At 41.2% G+C, this 16,680-nt stretch overlaps 2 protein-coding genes across 3 annotated transcripts in view; both read right to left on the bottom strand.

Annotated features, from left to right (window-relative positions):
* LOC134284920 (uncharacterized) overlaps window positions 1-16,680 on the bottom strand; it is a 269,878-nt gene that overhangs the window by 238,757 nt on the left and 14,441 nt on the right. The gene's annotated exons all lie outside the window — the stretch shown is intronic.
* Window positions 1,678-9,976, bottom strand: LOC115259427 (uncharacterized protein K02A2.6-like). The gene is made up of 2 exons (XM_062852984.1): window positions 6,109-9,976; window positions 1,678-1,745 (listed from the first exon to the last, which is right to left on the bottom strand). The coding sequence occupies exons 1-2, from the start codon at window positions 9,974-9,976 to the stop codon at window positions 1,678-1,680; spliced, it is 3,936 nt and encodes a 1,311-aa protein (XP_062708968.1).

A 16,680-nucleotide genomic window follows, 5' to 3' on the forward strand; every position in this document is an offset into this window, starting at 1 on the left:
GTGGCATTCCAGGGGCGTTTCAGAGGATTTCTAGACCGATCCAAGGAGTTTCATGAGCGTTCCAGGAGTGTTTCAGGGAGTCTAAAGGGATTTCATGGCCGATCCAGGGGGGTTTCTGAGGCACTGCAGAAAGTTTCAAGGGGTTTAAGGGGCGTTCCAGCTAGTTTCAAGGTCGTTCCCGGAGGTCTCAGGGAGTTTCATGGACACTCCAGCTGATTTCAAGGAGTTCCATAGGTGTTCCGGCGGTTTCAGGAGACTTCAAGGCCGTTTCAAGGGGTTTCAGGGGCGTTCCAGAGAGTTTCAAAGAGTTTCAGGTGAGTTTCAAGTGGTTTTAGAGACATTCGAGGGATGTTTCAGGGGTTTCAAGAAATCTCAAGGGCGTACTATGGAGTTTCAAGGGCATTCCAGGTGGTTTCAGATGCATTCGAGGGGTGTTTCAGGAGTTCCAAGGAGATCTCAAGGGTGTTCCGGATGGTTTCAAGAGCGTTCCTAATGGTCTTGGGGAGTTTCAAAGCCGTTACTGGGGGTTTCTGGAGCGTTCCCTAGAGTTTCAAGGAGTTTCAGGGGTGTTCCATGGGGTGAACCACGATTTCCAAAGAATTTCAATGCTACAGAAAAACTTGTAGTTTGAAAGCACAGAATGTTGCTAATTGGCAGATTGAGAGATGAATTTGTGAAAAAATCGCATTCTGATGGGATACAAACCCGCGACTCCGTATTCGCTAGACCGGCGCTTTAACCAACTAAACCACAAATTCATCTCTCAATTTGTCCATTAGCAACATTCTTTGCCTTCGCTCTACAAGCTTCTCTGTATGTTTATGACATACCAGCAAATCTGGTAAAGGCCAGTAAAGGGCAACATATATCAATGTAATTTCAATGCTGCTCCTGAGGATTTCAAAAGCGTTTCAGGAAATTTCAATTCGTTCAAAGGACTTTTTCAGGTGGTTTCAGGGCCGTTCCAGGGGTGTTTTTGGAGTCTCGGGGATCTTCAGGAGGACTCTGGGCTGTTTATGAGGCGTTCCAGGAGGTCTGAGTAGGTTTCAGGAGCGTTCCTGAAGTTTTCCAAGAGCTTTTAGACGGTTTCAAAGGCGTTACAGGGAGATTCACGGGCGCTCCATGGGATGTTCCAGGAAATTTCAAGGGTGTTCCAGGAAAACCATTGTGTTTATACAATCTTCATATTTTTTATTGTTTTTATACTTTTATATATTATGGGCTGGAAATCAGTGAGAATAAGGAAAGCGTCCAACATAGCTCTTCTTCAGCTAGATTGAGGAGGTACGTCCCGAGCATTTGTTCGCCAAGGAGGTGCGGCTCAAACTGCGTCTATTTTGACATCCTGTAGCTGAGTATGAAATGATCCTCTACCGGAAGCTATACCTAAGGTGGCAGCCCAACCACGGTGGATAAGGGACCTTAGGCTATAACAACCTACTCTTCTTATCACCCAAAAACCGTTACAGAGACCGAAAATGAAAGATTACGAACTGATTCAACGGCAACGTCTTTAAGCGTGAAACAACGGACAAATTTACCCAGCAGGGTAAACTGGCACAACTAGCCAATGAGGCATGCCGTATGAAGCTTAAGATCCTACGACTGAGCGAAGTCCGTTGGCCGAACTTTGGAGAACACGGATTGGCGTTGGGCCAAATTCTGCTACACTTTGGCCTACGACGCGAACACGGTCCTCGTCGAGTTGGCTTCCTGATCGGCGATCACGCCCACGGTGCGCTCGGCTCATGAAATAGGAATTAATTAACGAGAGGATGATTGTAGCCAGATTCAGAACACGGGAATCTTCAGAAATTCCTCATCTATTCGTCCAGAAATTCATCTGGATCTTCAGTGGAATTTCTGAAGAAATCACTTCAGGTATTCCTGGAGCAATCCCTGGAAGAATTCCCGGAGGGATTTCTGAAAGTATACCTGGCGGAATTCCTGGATAAATGAGGAAATTCCGGAAGGAACTTCTGAACGAGTTTCTGGTGTAATCCCTGGAGGGATTCCTGGAGCAATTCATGGATGAGACCCAGCAGGATTTCCTGGAGAAATTCTTAGATAAATTCTTGGAGCAATCCCTGAAACAATTCCTGGGGAAATCTCCAGAGGAATTCTGGGAGGAATTCCTGGAGAAATTCTGAAAAAAAATCCCTTGAGTAGTTCCAGGAGGATTTCCTGGAAGAATCCTTGGAGGAATTTCTGGAGGAATTTCTGAAGGAATCTGGTAAAATCTGGTAAATCCCTGGAGAAATTCGTGGAGAAATCTCTGGACGAATCCCTGATGTAATCCCTGGAGAAATATCAATAGGAGTGCTAGGAGGAATCCCTGAAAAAATCTATGGAAATCCCTAGAGGATTTCCCGGAGAAATTCTTGGAGAAATTGCTGACATGTTTGCCCAGAAGCAAATCCAGGAGAACTCCTGGTGGAATTCTTGAAGAAATTCCTAGAGTAATTCCTGTAGGAGTTCCTAGAGCAATTACTGGAAAAAATCCTAGAGGAATGCCTGTAGGAATTTCTGAAGGTATTTCTGTGGGACTTACTGGAGGCATTCCTGGATGAATCTCTAGGGAAATTATTGAAAAAACTACTGGATGAATGTCTGAAGGAATCTGTAGAGGATTTTTTGAAATTTATATTTATATTTCAATTATTTCTATATTTTTGGAGAAATCCTCGAAGGAATTCCTGAAGGAATCCCTAAGAAAATCCGTGGAAAAAAATTGTGGAAAAATCCCTGAAGCAATTCCTGGAGGAATCTTTGGAAGAATTCCTGGAGGAATGCCCGGAGGAATCCCTCAAAAAATCCTGAAGATATTCCTGGAACAATTTCTGCAGAAAGCCCTAGAGGATTTCGTGGAAGAATCCTTGGAGGAATTTCTGGAGGATTTCCAGGAGGAATATTGAAAGGATTTCCTAGAGGAATCCCTGGAAAAAGTTGTGGAGAAATCCTTGGTGGAATCCCTGAAGCAATTCCTAAAGGAATCTCTGGAAATATTCCTGGAGAAATCCCTGAAAAATTCCTGGAGGTATTCCCGAAAAATTTCCTGGAAGGATTTAGGAAGAAATCATTAGAAAAATTCCTGAAGAAGTTGATGACAAAATTTCTAAAGGTTGTCCAAGAGCAAATCTTGGATCAATTTCCGAAGAAATTCATGGTTGAAATCATGGAGGAATGCCTGGAGGTATTCCTGTAGGAATTGCTGGAAGAATGCCTGAAAGAATTCCTGGAGGAATCTGTAGAGAAATTCTTGAAACAGTATCTCTGAGAGTAATTTCTGAAGCAATCCCTTGAGAATTCCTGGAGGTAATTCTGGAGGAATTCCAGGAAAAATCCATGAAGGAATCCCTGGAAAATTTCGTGGAGAAATCACTGGAAAATTCCTGAAGAAGTTCCTGGAGGAATTCTTTGCGGAATTCCCGGAGGATTCCCTGCAGCAATTCCTGGAGGAAATTCTGGAAGATTTCCTGTAGGAATCCCAAATAACATTTTTTAGTCAAATACACTAGAAGAGGTTCTTAGAACCATCATAAATCCAAAATGAAAGGTCTTAGATTTTAAGACGGTTCTAACAACCTCTACAAGACTAATTGGCCGTCAAAATGTTACTTAAAAGACACGGACAGGACACGTTTAGTACTTCTAGTGAGCTATTCGCTCTTTGAAGGAAGCACGACACTAGACAACGAACTAGCATGCAACGCCCAGTGGCACAGCCGAAAACTTTTCCTGACAGCTGCGGCGGGAATCGAACCCGCGCTCCTAGCACGATGCGACAAAATGCTTGGTGACACTAGCCGCACTTGGGATCGCTGGAAAAAATCCAGAAGGTATTCCTATAGAAAATCCTGGACGAATATCTGAAGGAATCCGTGAAGAATTTCATGAGGAAATTCCTGGATGAATTTCTGACAGAACTTATGGAGGAATTCCCAGATTAATTCTTGGTGAAATTCTTGGAGATATCCCTGGAGAAATTCCTGGATAAACTACTGGAGGAGTCCCTAAAGCAATTCCTGCAGGAATGTATGAAGGAATAGCAAGAGGAATCCTTAAAGAATGCATGGAGAAATCTCTGCAAGAATCCAAGGAGGAATCCCTGGAAAAAAATCTTAATTGATTCCTGGAAGAGTGCCTAGGAATGCCTGGTGGAATTCTTGGAGGAATCCCTGAAGTGATTCCTGGAGAAATCTTTGGAGAAATTCCTGTAGGAGTCTCATGAAAAATCCTTGGAGGAATCCCTGTAAGAGTTCCTGAATGAGTTCCTGGGGAATTCTTGGAGCAATTCCTGGAGGAGTCCCTGAAACAATTTCTGGAGAAATATCTGGAGGAATACCTGCAGGAATTGTTGAAAGAATTCATGGAGAAATATCTGCAAGAATCCAAGGAAGAATCTCTAGAGAAATTCTTGGAGGAATTCCTGAAAGAATTCCTGCAGGAATTCTCGGAGGGATGCGTAGAGGTTACCCTAGAGGAATACCTGTAGGAACTCCTGAGGGAAACACCAGAGAAACTCCTGGAGAAATCTCTAGAGGAACTCCTAGAGGAATTTCTGGCGGAATATCTGGAGGAATTCCTAGGGGAATTTTTAGAGAAATCCCTGCAGGCATTCCCAGAGGAATTTTGGGAAGAATTTCTGGAGGAACTCCTGATAAAATTTCTGGAGGAATCTCCTAAAACATTCGTAGGGGAATACCAGGAGTAATTCCCGAAAAAATCGCAGATTAAACTTTTGAGAAATTCTGAAGGAATCCTTAGAATAGTTCGTCGAGGAATCCCTGTGGCAGTTCCTGAAGAAATCCCTAGAGGAATTCCTGAAGAAACTGCAGAAGGAATCCCGGAAGCAATTTCAAGAGGAATTCCTCAGGTAATATCTTAACAGTTCGTGGAGGAAGTACTCAATAAATTCCTGGAGGAGTTTCTTTGAGAATACGAGAAGGAATTCCTGAAGGAATCCTAAGAAGAGTTTCATAGGGAATCTTTGGAGGAATATTTAAAATAAGTTGTTCCAGAAAGAATCACAGAAGGAATTCCCGAGTGAAGTCCTGGCGAAATTCTTGTAGGAATCCCTGGAGGTATACTAGAGGAATGCCTGCAGGGATTCCCGGAAGAATCTCAGGAGAAACTCTTGGAGAAATCTCTTTTTGAAGGAATTCCTAGAAGAATATCTAGAGGTATTTCTGTAGGAATCCCTGGAGGAAGTTTTAGAGGAATCTCTGCGGCAATTTTCAGAGGAATCCCTGGAATAATTCGAAGAAATCCCTGTAGAAACTCGTGGAGGAATCCCTGGAGGAATTCCAGGAAGAATTCCTGAAGAAATCGCACGTGGAATTTTTGGAGAAATCCTGAAGGAATCCTAAGAAGAGTTCATGGAGGAACTCCTTGAGGAATATCTGTTGCAGTTCCTGAAGGAATCCCTGCAGGAATTCCTGCACCGAGAAAAATTTCTACTCAATGACTGAGTTGGCCTTACTCAGAAATCGAAAAATCCTTTGTTTTCTTACTCAGTTTCGGCTAAAAGAGGGACAACCCATTGGCAGTAAGTAAGAAAACAAAGGTGTCGTAACTGAGGTTAGGCCGAATCGGATTCCGTGAAAGTAAACACGCGTCCTTCTGCTTCCAACTCAGAACAATGAATGACGTTTATTTCAGTTATGAACATGATACATTGGTAGACCGGAGTCATGAAGTAATCAAGGTTATTATAATGAAAGGTAGTACCATTTATAACATATTTTCCCCCCTTGAAAGAGATTTCTTCTTGTTCCTTTCATTTGAACGAACAACAATCAGATTAGTATGTTAGTTACACAAGTTATAAGTCCAGTCTACGCGGAGGCCTTCTTTCTCGAGTAGATTTTCGAATAGTGCCCAACCCAGGCTCTGGTGGTTTTGATTTTACGCTCCGCTCATTACATGGACTTGAATTGGAGCCACCATCTCTGAGCGCAATGCTGACAGGTGTACGAATAGTCTGTTCCAAGTTTGTGCTATGGTCAAAGTTAATTGAAACGTCGATGTTTGGATCAGTCTCATTGAGTTCAGATTTCACTTGTATTACAGGTTGTGAAGTGGGTTGTATGTCATGTACAAGCTTACGTTGACTGCTGTTTATCACTGGGCCACGTGTCATGGGATCCTGTCGATTTATGGCTCCGGGTCTCAGCTGATCAATGTGGCGTTTCCACATTCTACCATCATCTAGTTCAACCATGTAATGAAGCTTCCCAATCCGTTCAGCTACCACACCAAATCTCCATCTTTCGTTAGAGAGAAAATCGCGGGCAGCCACCCTGTCATTTACGGAGAATGAACGTACCGTAGTATCTTCCCCACGAGGAGAATTCTGGACGCCTATTTTCGGAACCATTAAATCAACTCTAGATTTGATCTGACGCCCAAATACCATCATTGATGGACTCTGTCCGGTAGCTGGATGGACGGTAACTCTGTAGGTCATCAAGATCTTTTGAAGCGCCGCATGTACCTCGGAACGTGGGCAGTTGAGTGCTTTGAGTTTATCCTTAAACGTTTGTACGTACCGCTCCGCTTGGCCGTTGGTGGCGGGATGGTACGGTGCTCCCATCTTATGAATGATGCCATTATTCTTGAGAAAACGCTGAAAATGTTCAGATGTGAACTGGGTTCCTCTGTCCGTAACCAAAACCGACGGTAATCCGAAATTTGCGAAAAATTCGCGCATTGTTCTGATGGTTGTTTCAGTCGTTATGTCTGGTACCACTTTAACCTCCGGCCACTTGCTGTGAGCGTCAACCATAATCAAAAAGTATAGCCCTAGGAACGGTCCTGCAAAGTCAGCATGTACCCTTTGAAACGGTTCAACGGGTCGCTCCCAGCAGTGTACTGCTACCTTCGGTGGATCAGCTCTAGTGCGTGCACAGTCAACACAATTTTTGGCTAAATCTTCGATGGCCCGGTCTATATTCTCCCACCAGCAGTAGGATCGCGCAAGAGACTTCATACGGGAAACTCCAAAATGCCCAGAATGCAATTCGTCGAGAACGCGACCACGAAGAGGTGGTGGAATGTACACACGGATTCCCCTCATCAAACATGAACCTTGCATCGTAAAATCGTTCTGGTTAACTCCAAACCTGTAGCAACCGTCGACCGCTCGACCGGATCTGAGACCTTGAATCAGTTCCTTAACGTTTTTGTCCTGAACTGTGTATTCCTCGAGCTCTTGCACAGTAACTGGCAACGTTTCAATTTGATTGATTTGCACGATGTCGATTTCTTCCACTTGTTTCCGGTTCCCAGAATCACCAATTGGCAGTCGTGACATTCCATCCGCATTACCATGATCTTTAGAAGTCCGATAACGTATATCGAAATCAAAAGACTCCAAAAACACAGCATAATGTTGCATGCGTAGCGCTGACATCGTCGGAAGTCCTTTGTTCGGCGAAAAGATTTGCACCACCGGTTTGTTATCCGTGACCAACGTGAATTTCCGGCCAAATAGGTACTGGTAAAACTTTCGCACACCGAAAATTATAGCATAAGCCTCCTTGTCAATCTGAGTGTAGTTCTGTTGAGTAGTGTTCAATGTCTGTGAAGCATACTGAATGGGTCGCTCCGTGCCATCAGGGTAAATGTGGCTCAACACAGCTCCAACTCCGTAAGGCGAAGCATCGGTAGCTAAAACCAGAGGAACACTAGAATCGTAGTGCGCCAATACTCGATCAGATTGCATTTCTGCCTTAATCCATTTGAACGCCTTTTCACAGCTTTCATTCCACGCAAACGGCATCTTCTCTTTCAGCAAACTGTTGAGGGGATACAGTTTTGTGCTCAGGTCGTTGATAAACCTGCCATAGTAGTTTACAAGTCCCATGAAAGCTCGCACCTGGTCTCTGTTCTCTGGACGCGGCATCCTTTGAATTGCGTCAACTTTCTGTGGCATCTTGTGTATCCCCTGGCGATCGACAATGTACCCGCAATATTCTATGCTGTCAGCAAAGAATTCGCATTTGTCCACATTTACACGTATGTTGTATTCATGGAACCTCTTCAATACTTCTCGCAACCTAGAGAGATGGGTTTCGTCGTCAGGGCCCGTGATTTTCACATCATCCAAAAATACCGTCACTCCAGGGATCCCTTGAAGAATCTGCGAAATTTCCCTCTGGTAGATCGCAGGTGCAGAGGCGACTCCGTACATGAGTCTCGTCGGCTGATACAGTCCCAGATGTGTGTTAAGCGTCAACATTGGTTGGTGCTCCGGAAGAACCATCATCTGTAAATAAGCTTGAGCCAGATCAAGCTTCGTGAATTTTTCCCCACCCGCCATGTCCGAGAACAGTTCATTGACCGTAGGCAAAGGATACTCATCCACCAGTAGACATCTATTAACAGTGAGCTTGTAGTCACCACAGAGCCGAACTTTGTTATCGGATTTCATCACAGGTACTATGGGTGTTGCCCACTCACTTCTGTTCACCTTAACCAAAACACCGCTCTCAACCAAACTGTTGATCTCCTGCTCTACCACGTCTCGAATGGAAAAGGGAAGGGAACGCGCTTTGAGGAAAATAGGTTTAGAATCAGATTTCAGGTGCAGAGAAGCGTGGATCTTATCAATCTTACCAATAGACTCATCGAAAACTGAAGCGAACTCCTCCAACAAACCTTTCACGGCACCGGGCATGGAAGTACGCAACGAGATCCTGTTAACATCTACAACCGTCCCTCTCATAATCTCGTTCCAATCGAGGCGTAGGGTGCGCATCCATTCACGACCCAACAACGGACGACGTGCAGCATCCACCACAAACAATCGCATCTGGTTCGATTGACCCTCAAAAGCAACCTCCGCATTAACAACACCCAGAACCCCAATTTTATTACCACAATAGCTTCGTAGTTCAATGTCAGTCGGTAGCAATGGTACGTCTTTCAAATACTTGGTCCTGTCAGCATTGCTAATCAGAGATACTGGTGATCCACTATCAACCTCAAATTTGATCAATGACTCACCTACCATTACTTTGAGGTAAATTTTAGACAAATCTTTAACATCGCTGTCCAGGTTACAAACTTCAACAACTTGAATCATATCGTCGTTTGAGCAATCCGACTCCGACTCATCTTCACCTTCAACAAGATGCATGGAGTGTTTCTTGCTCTTGTTTACGTTAGCATTAACAGATTGCTTATTGTCGCTGTTGGAGCTCAGACACACTCGCCTTAAGTGACCTTTCTTGTGGCAAAGTCCACAGATTTTGTTCATGTGCTCACATTTGTTTGCCAAGTGGGTCTCGCTCCCGCAACGGAAACACAAACATTGATTAGTAGGGTTAGTTACCTTGCTGCCTAGTGTCGTCGTAGTTCCCCGTCTCGGTTGAGACTTCCTCCTCTCCATCAGGTTTACTTCATGCATCTGCCGGTTGAGTACTTCTGCCGCTTCTCCCGAGGCTTCCATGGAGAGCGCAATTTGTTTCGCTTTGTCGAACGTCAAATTCTTCTCCTCGATCAAGCGAGTCCGGGTACGATCACTCCTCAATCCGAAAACCAGTTGGTTACGCAATCCCTTGGGCAGATAGTCGCCGAAGTCGCAATATTTCGCCTCTCGTTGCAACGCCGTAATATATTCCGCAATCGACTCACCTTCTCGTTGCATCCGCTGTCGGAATTTCCATAGTTCCACCATCTCCAATGGTGCCGGGTCGAAATAGTCGCCAAGTGCTGTAACAATTTCCGCATACGTTTTAGCTTCAGGTTCCTCAGGAGAAAGATGATCGCAAAGGACGTTGTAGGTTTCCGCTCCCATGTAGTGGAGCAACATGTTCTTCTTCTTGTCGTCAGGTATACCAAAGATTTCGCAAGCGCCTTCCAATCGTTTTACCCAACGAGACCATTTGGTTTTGTTTTTGTCGAATGGCTCGAACGCGAACGTGGGTGGAACCGCTGCCCCTTGAGCAGTTCTGGCAGCTCCGGTTTGCATTATTGATATGTAGTAGTAGTCGAGGTAGTAGCTTGTTCGTCAACACACCCGTGTAGCAACGGATGCCTCACCTTTTTCGAACACAAACAGCGCCGTCGGCCGACGCCTACAGCAGCGTAACGTCGGTGCCGTCGTTCACGGCAAAAGCAGCAGCAATGTAGACGTCGTCGTCTCACGGTATCAGCAGCAGCAGCGACGCCGTCGCCCCACGGTAACAATAACAGCAGCAATGTTCGTTTCGCCCCCTTGCGCAGCACTAGCAATCCTTGTATCGCGGGATTCGCAATCAGCTCGTCGACAACTGTCGTAACTGAGGTTAGGCCGAATCGGATTCCGTGAAAGTAAACACGCGTCCTTCTGCTTCCAACTCAGAACAATGAATGACGTTTATTTCAGTTATGAACATGATACATTGGTAGACCGGAGTCATGAAGTAATCAAGGTTATTATAATGAAAGGTAGTACCATTTATAACAAAAGGATTTTTAGATTTCTGAGTAAGGCCAACTCAGTCATTGAGTTGAAATTTTTCCCTGTGTGAAGAAACCCCAGAAGGAATCTTAGAAGCAATTCCTGAAGGAATGCTGAAAAGAATTTCTGGAGGAATCCTAGGAGGAATTTTCCTGGAGTTGTTCCTGAAAGAATTACAGAAGAAATTTTCGGGTGAATTTCTGGAGGAATTCTTGGAAGAATCCCAGGAAGAATTCCTGAAGTAATCACAGATGAAATTCTTGAAGAAATCCTGAAGGAATCCTAAGAAGAGTTCGTGGAGGAACTCCTTGAGGAATCTCTGTTGCAGTTCCTGAAGAAACCCCAGAAGGAATCCCGGCCGCAATACCAAGGGGAATTCCTAAGGCGATCCCTAAATGTTTCTTGGAGGAAATACTGGATAATTTCCTGGAGGAGTTCCTGAAAGAATTCCAAGAGGAACTCCTGGAGGTATTATAAAATAAGTTCCAGGAAGAATCCTTGGAAGATTTTTTGAAATAATCCCTGGAGTTGTCCCTGAAAAGAACACAGAAGAAATTCAGGAAATTTTCGAAGGAAACCTGGGGGAATTCCTGAAGAAATTCCATAAGGAATCCCGGAAGCCATCCCATGAGGAATCTTATAGAAAATCCCAGGAAAGCTTTCTTAACAAATTCCTGGAAGAATTTCTGTAGGAATATCTAGAAAAAAAAATATGCAGGAGTCCGTATCTGAAATAAATACTGGACGAATTATTGTTGGAATCTTTGGATGGACTCACAAAATTAAGACATTTAACCAAGCTTGTTATTTGGTAAAATTCTGTGATAAGATTGAAATGGTTCTCATGAAGCAATACTTGGCAAAATTTTTTGTGGTTTGCGAGTAAAAAAGGTTTGACAATTTAATAAACCTTATTTATTAGAATAGTTTATTTCTTGACATATTTTTTCTGGAACTATGAACTGTTGATCATGTTTGAGTTGGTTCGAATTGAAAAAAAAAAAACGATTTAATCCACCTATGGTGAACAGAACCCTTCTTACACTTATGAAAATTATTGTTGTATTATTCGTATTTAATATACTTATTTTGTATGATTGTGCCTTTTGGTCATTCTAGAAAATATTGTGGATTTGGTATCTAGTGGAATGGTTTCCAAAATAGCATCATGGACCATGGACTAAACTGCCAGAAATGCCAGGCATCTCCTAGAATCTTGTATGGAATTCTTCAAAAATAACTCACATATTCTGGAGTATTGTATATTTCATTAACTGCCAAAAGATCTTGAATCGATTAACAAATGGATAAGAAAATCATATCTCTTAATCAGTCGATTAAATTAGCTACAAAGTACTTGGTATTCATGATTATGGAGTAAAAGGATAAAAGTGATATATCTACTATGTTAATCAGTTTTGGCATTAGCTACCCAGGTAACCAATAAGCACTTTATTCAGCATTATTTCTGCACTATATGCGCCTTTACAGCTGGGCATTTAATGCTACTCAGCCGTATATGCGACTTAAATGCTACTTAAATGCAGGTTTTGGCCCAATATACGGCTGCTTAAATGCTAGACCTTCAGGAACTTCATAAACTACTGTCAAAATAGTAACGTTTTGAATGTAACGCATCATACAAAACAAACCAAAATAGAAATTTCACCCCTCTCACTTCTCTCCACCACTCACTCTGTTTATTTGTCATCATGTTCTTTGCTGCATATTTTTTGGTTGTTGTGTCTATCTAACCTTTTTTCTGATTTCTTTTTCTGACTGCGATTTGATCTTAAGACCCATCGATTGCAAAGAAGCTGTTGCGCGTTACAGGATAAGCCAAACATAAAACTGTGAAGTGCGCTGATTTTTTGTTCTATTTAAGGTTTGTTGTGATTGAGTTATATTTCCTCCCAGATTAAATAATTTCGCTTTGGGCGAAGTTGAACTAGGACGACGGCGACAGATAGAAGAAACACATAAAATCGTATTCTTCTCGATGTCTTGTTTAATTTGGCATGAGTATAAAAGTATAATCATGCTGAAATAACTTATCAGACATCATACAACATCAGACGTTGATTGTCTACATAAACGTGACAATAAGACAGAAATATGAAAAACGAATTGAGTTTTTCAGCAACATCAGAAGCGACACGGCAGTTTTCTAACAGTTTTGTGGCAATAAAATAGCATTCGAGATGCTACATAACAGCTAATGATTGTTGGACAGTATTTTGTATGCTAATTAAAGGCGTCTTAGCTGTCGAACTGCTATGCTAGGGCAGCAAGCACAATAAATGCAAATATAAAACTGATGTACTGCTTATTCAAATGCTTATTGGTTACCTGGGTAGTTATTTTAGATAATGTAACTTTAACCTGTAAGGTTCATTAAAAGTAATTCTGTCCGATTCTTGCATTTTTCCCACAATATATAGAATCAAAGCTTTCATTTAACATATTGTTAGTTTTCATTGAATTCCTATTCATTTGTAATTTGTTATTTATAATTTTATTGAAAACAATAGTCTGATAGTATACGATTTAAATGAGGTCAAGGAAGCATTATTTATTAAAAAATAATTTTCCCTAGACTGGCCAGAAGCTCATGTAGGATGACAAGCGAATATAATATTAAAAACCCGATTTAATCCACCTATGGTGCACAGAACCCTTCTTACACTTATTAAAATTATTGTTGTATTATTTGTATTTAACATATTTGTTTTGTGGAATTGACCAAAAGTTCTAGAAAATATTGTGGATTTGGCATCTAGTGGATTTATTTCCAAAATAGCATCATGGACCATGGACTAAACTACCAGAAATGCCAGACACTTCCTAGAGTCTTGTATGGAATGTTTAAAAAATAGCTTACATATTCTGGAATTTTGTATCTTTTATTAACTGCTAAAAGATCTTGAATCGATTAACAAATGGGTAAGAAAATCAGCGAGATACACTTTGTCTAAATCAGTCAATTAAATTAGCTCCGAAGTACTTGGTATTCATGGTTATGGTGTAAAAACGACAAAAATGATATATCTACTAAGTTAATCAGTTTTGGCATTAGCTAGTTATTTTGGCTGTCTGGTTCTTCAAAGCTTTCATTAAACATATTGTTAGTTTCCATAAAATTCCTGTGTATTTGTAATTTGTTATTTATAATTTTGTTGAAAACAATAACCTGCTAGTATACACTTTGTATGAGGTCAGCATCATTTATTGAAAAATAATTTCCCATAGACTGGTCAAAAAGAAATGCACGATAACAAGAGAATATAATGAAAAAAGAATTTATTGAAATACTCTTCGTAAGATATCTCAGTAATCGAATGTCGAATCGAAATAAAATTTCAGGGCCTTATACAAGCATATTGTAGCTTTCATTTGGTGCTTAGAGAACCCAAATCGGTTGACAGGCGGCTGAGATATTTATTATGGTACCCTTACCCTTGGTCAAACATCTCTCAAAAAGTTAACCTGTATTACTCCCAAGTACTCTTTGAAAGAAATCTCGGTAACCAAATGTCCAATCCTAATGAAATTGTATAGGGTTCTACTAGAATGTTGTAGCTTTTATTTGGTGCCAGGATAACCGAAATCGGTTGACAGACGGCTAAGATATTTATTATGATACTTTTGGTCAAAAATCTCAAAAGGTTTAGTTGTATAAATCTGAAGTACTCTTCGAAAGATATCTCTGTAACCAAATGTCCAATCGAAATAAAATTTCTGGGCGATCTACTAGGATGCTGTAGCTTTCATTTGGTGTCAAGAGAACCCAAATCGATTGACAAACGGTCGAAACATTTATTATGATACACTTGGTCAAAAATCTTAAAAAGTTTAGAAGTATGACTCATAAGTACTCTTCGAGAGATATCTCGGTAACCAAACGTCCAATCGAAAAAAAATTCAATAGCGTTCTACTAGGATGTAGTAGCTTTCATTTGCTTCCAAGAGAACTCAAATCGGTTGACAGACGGCTGAGAAACGTGCGTGACTTTTTTTTGTAACGCACATACACACACACACACACACATACACACATACACACATACACACACACACACACACATACAGACATTTGCTCAGTTCGTCGAGCTGAGTTCATTGGTATATGAGACTCGGCCCTCCGGGCCTCGGATCGAAAGTCGGTTTTTCGAGCGATATTTATACCCTTCTTATGGGTGTAAGAAGGGTAAAAAAGAATTTATTGAAATACTCTTCGAAAGATATCTCAGTAACCAAATGTCCAATCGAAATAAAATTTCAGGGCCATGTACAAGGCTTTTGTAGCTTTCATTTGGTGCTTAGAGAACCCAAATCGGTTGACAGATGGCTGATATATTTAATATGATACACTTGATTAAATAATCTCTCAAATAGCTAACTTGTATTACTCCCAAGTACTCTTCGAAAGATATCTCGGTAACCAAATGTCAAATCGTTATAAAATCTAATAGGGTTCTACTAGGATATTATAGCTTTTATTTGGTACTAAGAGAACATAAATCGGTTGACAGATGGCAAAGATATTTAATATGATACACTTTGTCAAAAATCTCAAAAAGTTTAGTTATATAACTCCTACGTACTCTTCGAAAGATATATCAGTAACCAAATGTCCAATCGAAATAAAATTTAATAGGATTGTACTAGGATGTTGTAGTTTTCATTTGGTGCCGAGAGAACCCAAATCGGTTGACAAACGGCCAAGATATTTATTATGATACACTTGGTCAAAAATCTTAAAAAGCTTAGTTGTATGACTCATAAGTACTCTTCGAGAGATATCTCGGTAACCTAACGTTCAATCGAAGAAAATCAATAACGTTCTACTAGGATGTAGTAGCTTTCATTTGCTTCCAAGAGAACTCAAATCGGTTGACAGACGGCTGAGAAACGTGAGTGACTTTTTTTTTGTAACGCACATACACACACACACACACACACATACACATACAGACATTTGCTCAGTTTGTCGAGCTGAGTTGGTTGGTATATGAAACTCGGCCCTCAGGGCCTCGGATCGAAAGTCGGTTTTTCGAGCGATATTTATACCCTTCTTAAGGGTGTAAGAAGGGTAAAAAGGATTTATTTTAAAAAGAATTTATTTTAATACTCTTTGTCTAATATCTCGGTAACGGAACGTCCAATCAATATAAAATTCAGTAGCATTCTATTAGTATGTGGTAGCTCTGATTTGGTGCTAAGGGAACCAAAACCGACGGACAGACTGCTGAGAAATTGATTGTGATACACTGAGTTAAATGTCTCTGAAATTGTCATATGATATTGCTCTTGAATACTATTTGAACCTTCATTTGAACAATATCTCGATAACGAGAGGTGCAATCAAAATGACTTTCAAAAGGCTTTCAAACGATGCTGTAGTTTTGATTTGACATCCTAATAGGTGCTAAGAGAATTTAATCGGTTGACACTGGGCTGATGAATTTATTACGAAACACTTTGTCAAAAATTTCTCTAAAAGTTAATTTGTATTATTCTTAGGTGCTCTTCGAAAGATATCTCGGTAACCAAATGTCCAATCGAAATGAAATTCAATAGCATTCTACTAGGATGTAGTAGCTATCATTTGATGGTAAGAGACCCCGAATCGGTTGATAAACGGTTGGGAAATTTATTATGATACACTTTGTCATAAATCTCTAAAATTGGTAAGTTGTGCTACTCCCAAGTACTCTTCGAAAGTTATCTGCGTTAATTGGAACCCTACAGGACATCACAGCAGAGGCAGACCCAGAGGCTCATGGCGGCACTGCCTCACTCAAAGAAGTCGACAGAAATTAGACCTGGCTATTGGTCAAGGAGATGGCCGATTGAATGTCCAGGGTAAAGATCTCCCAATTTGGGTTGTTTAGCGAATAAAATATTGCCATTTTCTTTAGCCTAATCGAAAGAGCTCATTTTTCTGAGTAGGGTATCGCGCCACTTGGGCGGTGGCTTCTATATTCGTCTGTTTTCCTCTATGCACTATAACTCAGTCAATTTTGAACCAATTGACTTGAAATGTTGTACACGGGTAGATACTATACCTATCTCACCACATTCCAAAAGTTGTGTCAATTGGTTCAAATTTGACTGAGTTATAGTGGAAAACAGACGAATATAGAAGCCACCGCCCAAGTGGCGCAATTCCCTATAACGTGATTTTATTGCGGTCCTATTCCTTTGTTTTGATGGTTAAATAAACAAAACAA

This window comes from Aedes albopictus, chromosome 1, assembly GCF_035046485.1.
Source record: "Aedes albopictus strain Foshan chromosome 1, AalbF5, whole genome shotgun sequence".
In the NCBI taxonomy this organism is placed as follows: domain Eukaryota; kingdom Metazoa; phylum Arthropoda; class Insecta; order Diptera; family Culicidae; genus Aedes; species Aedes albopictus.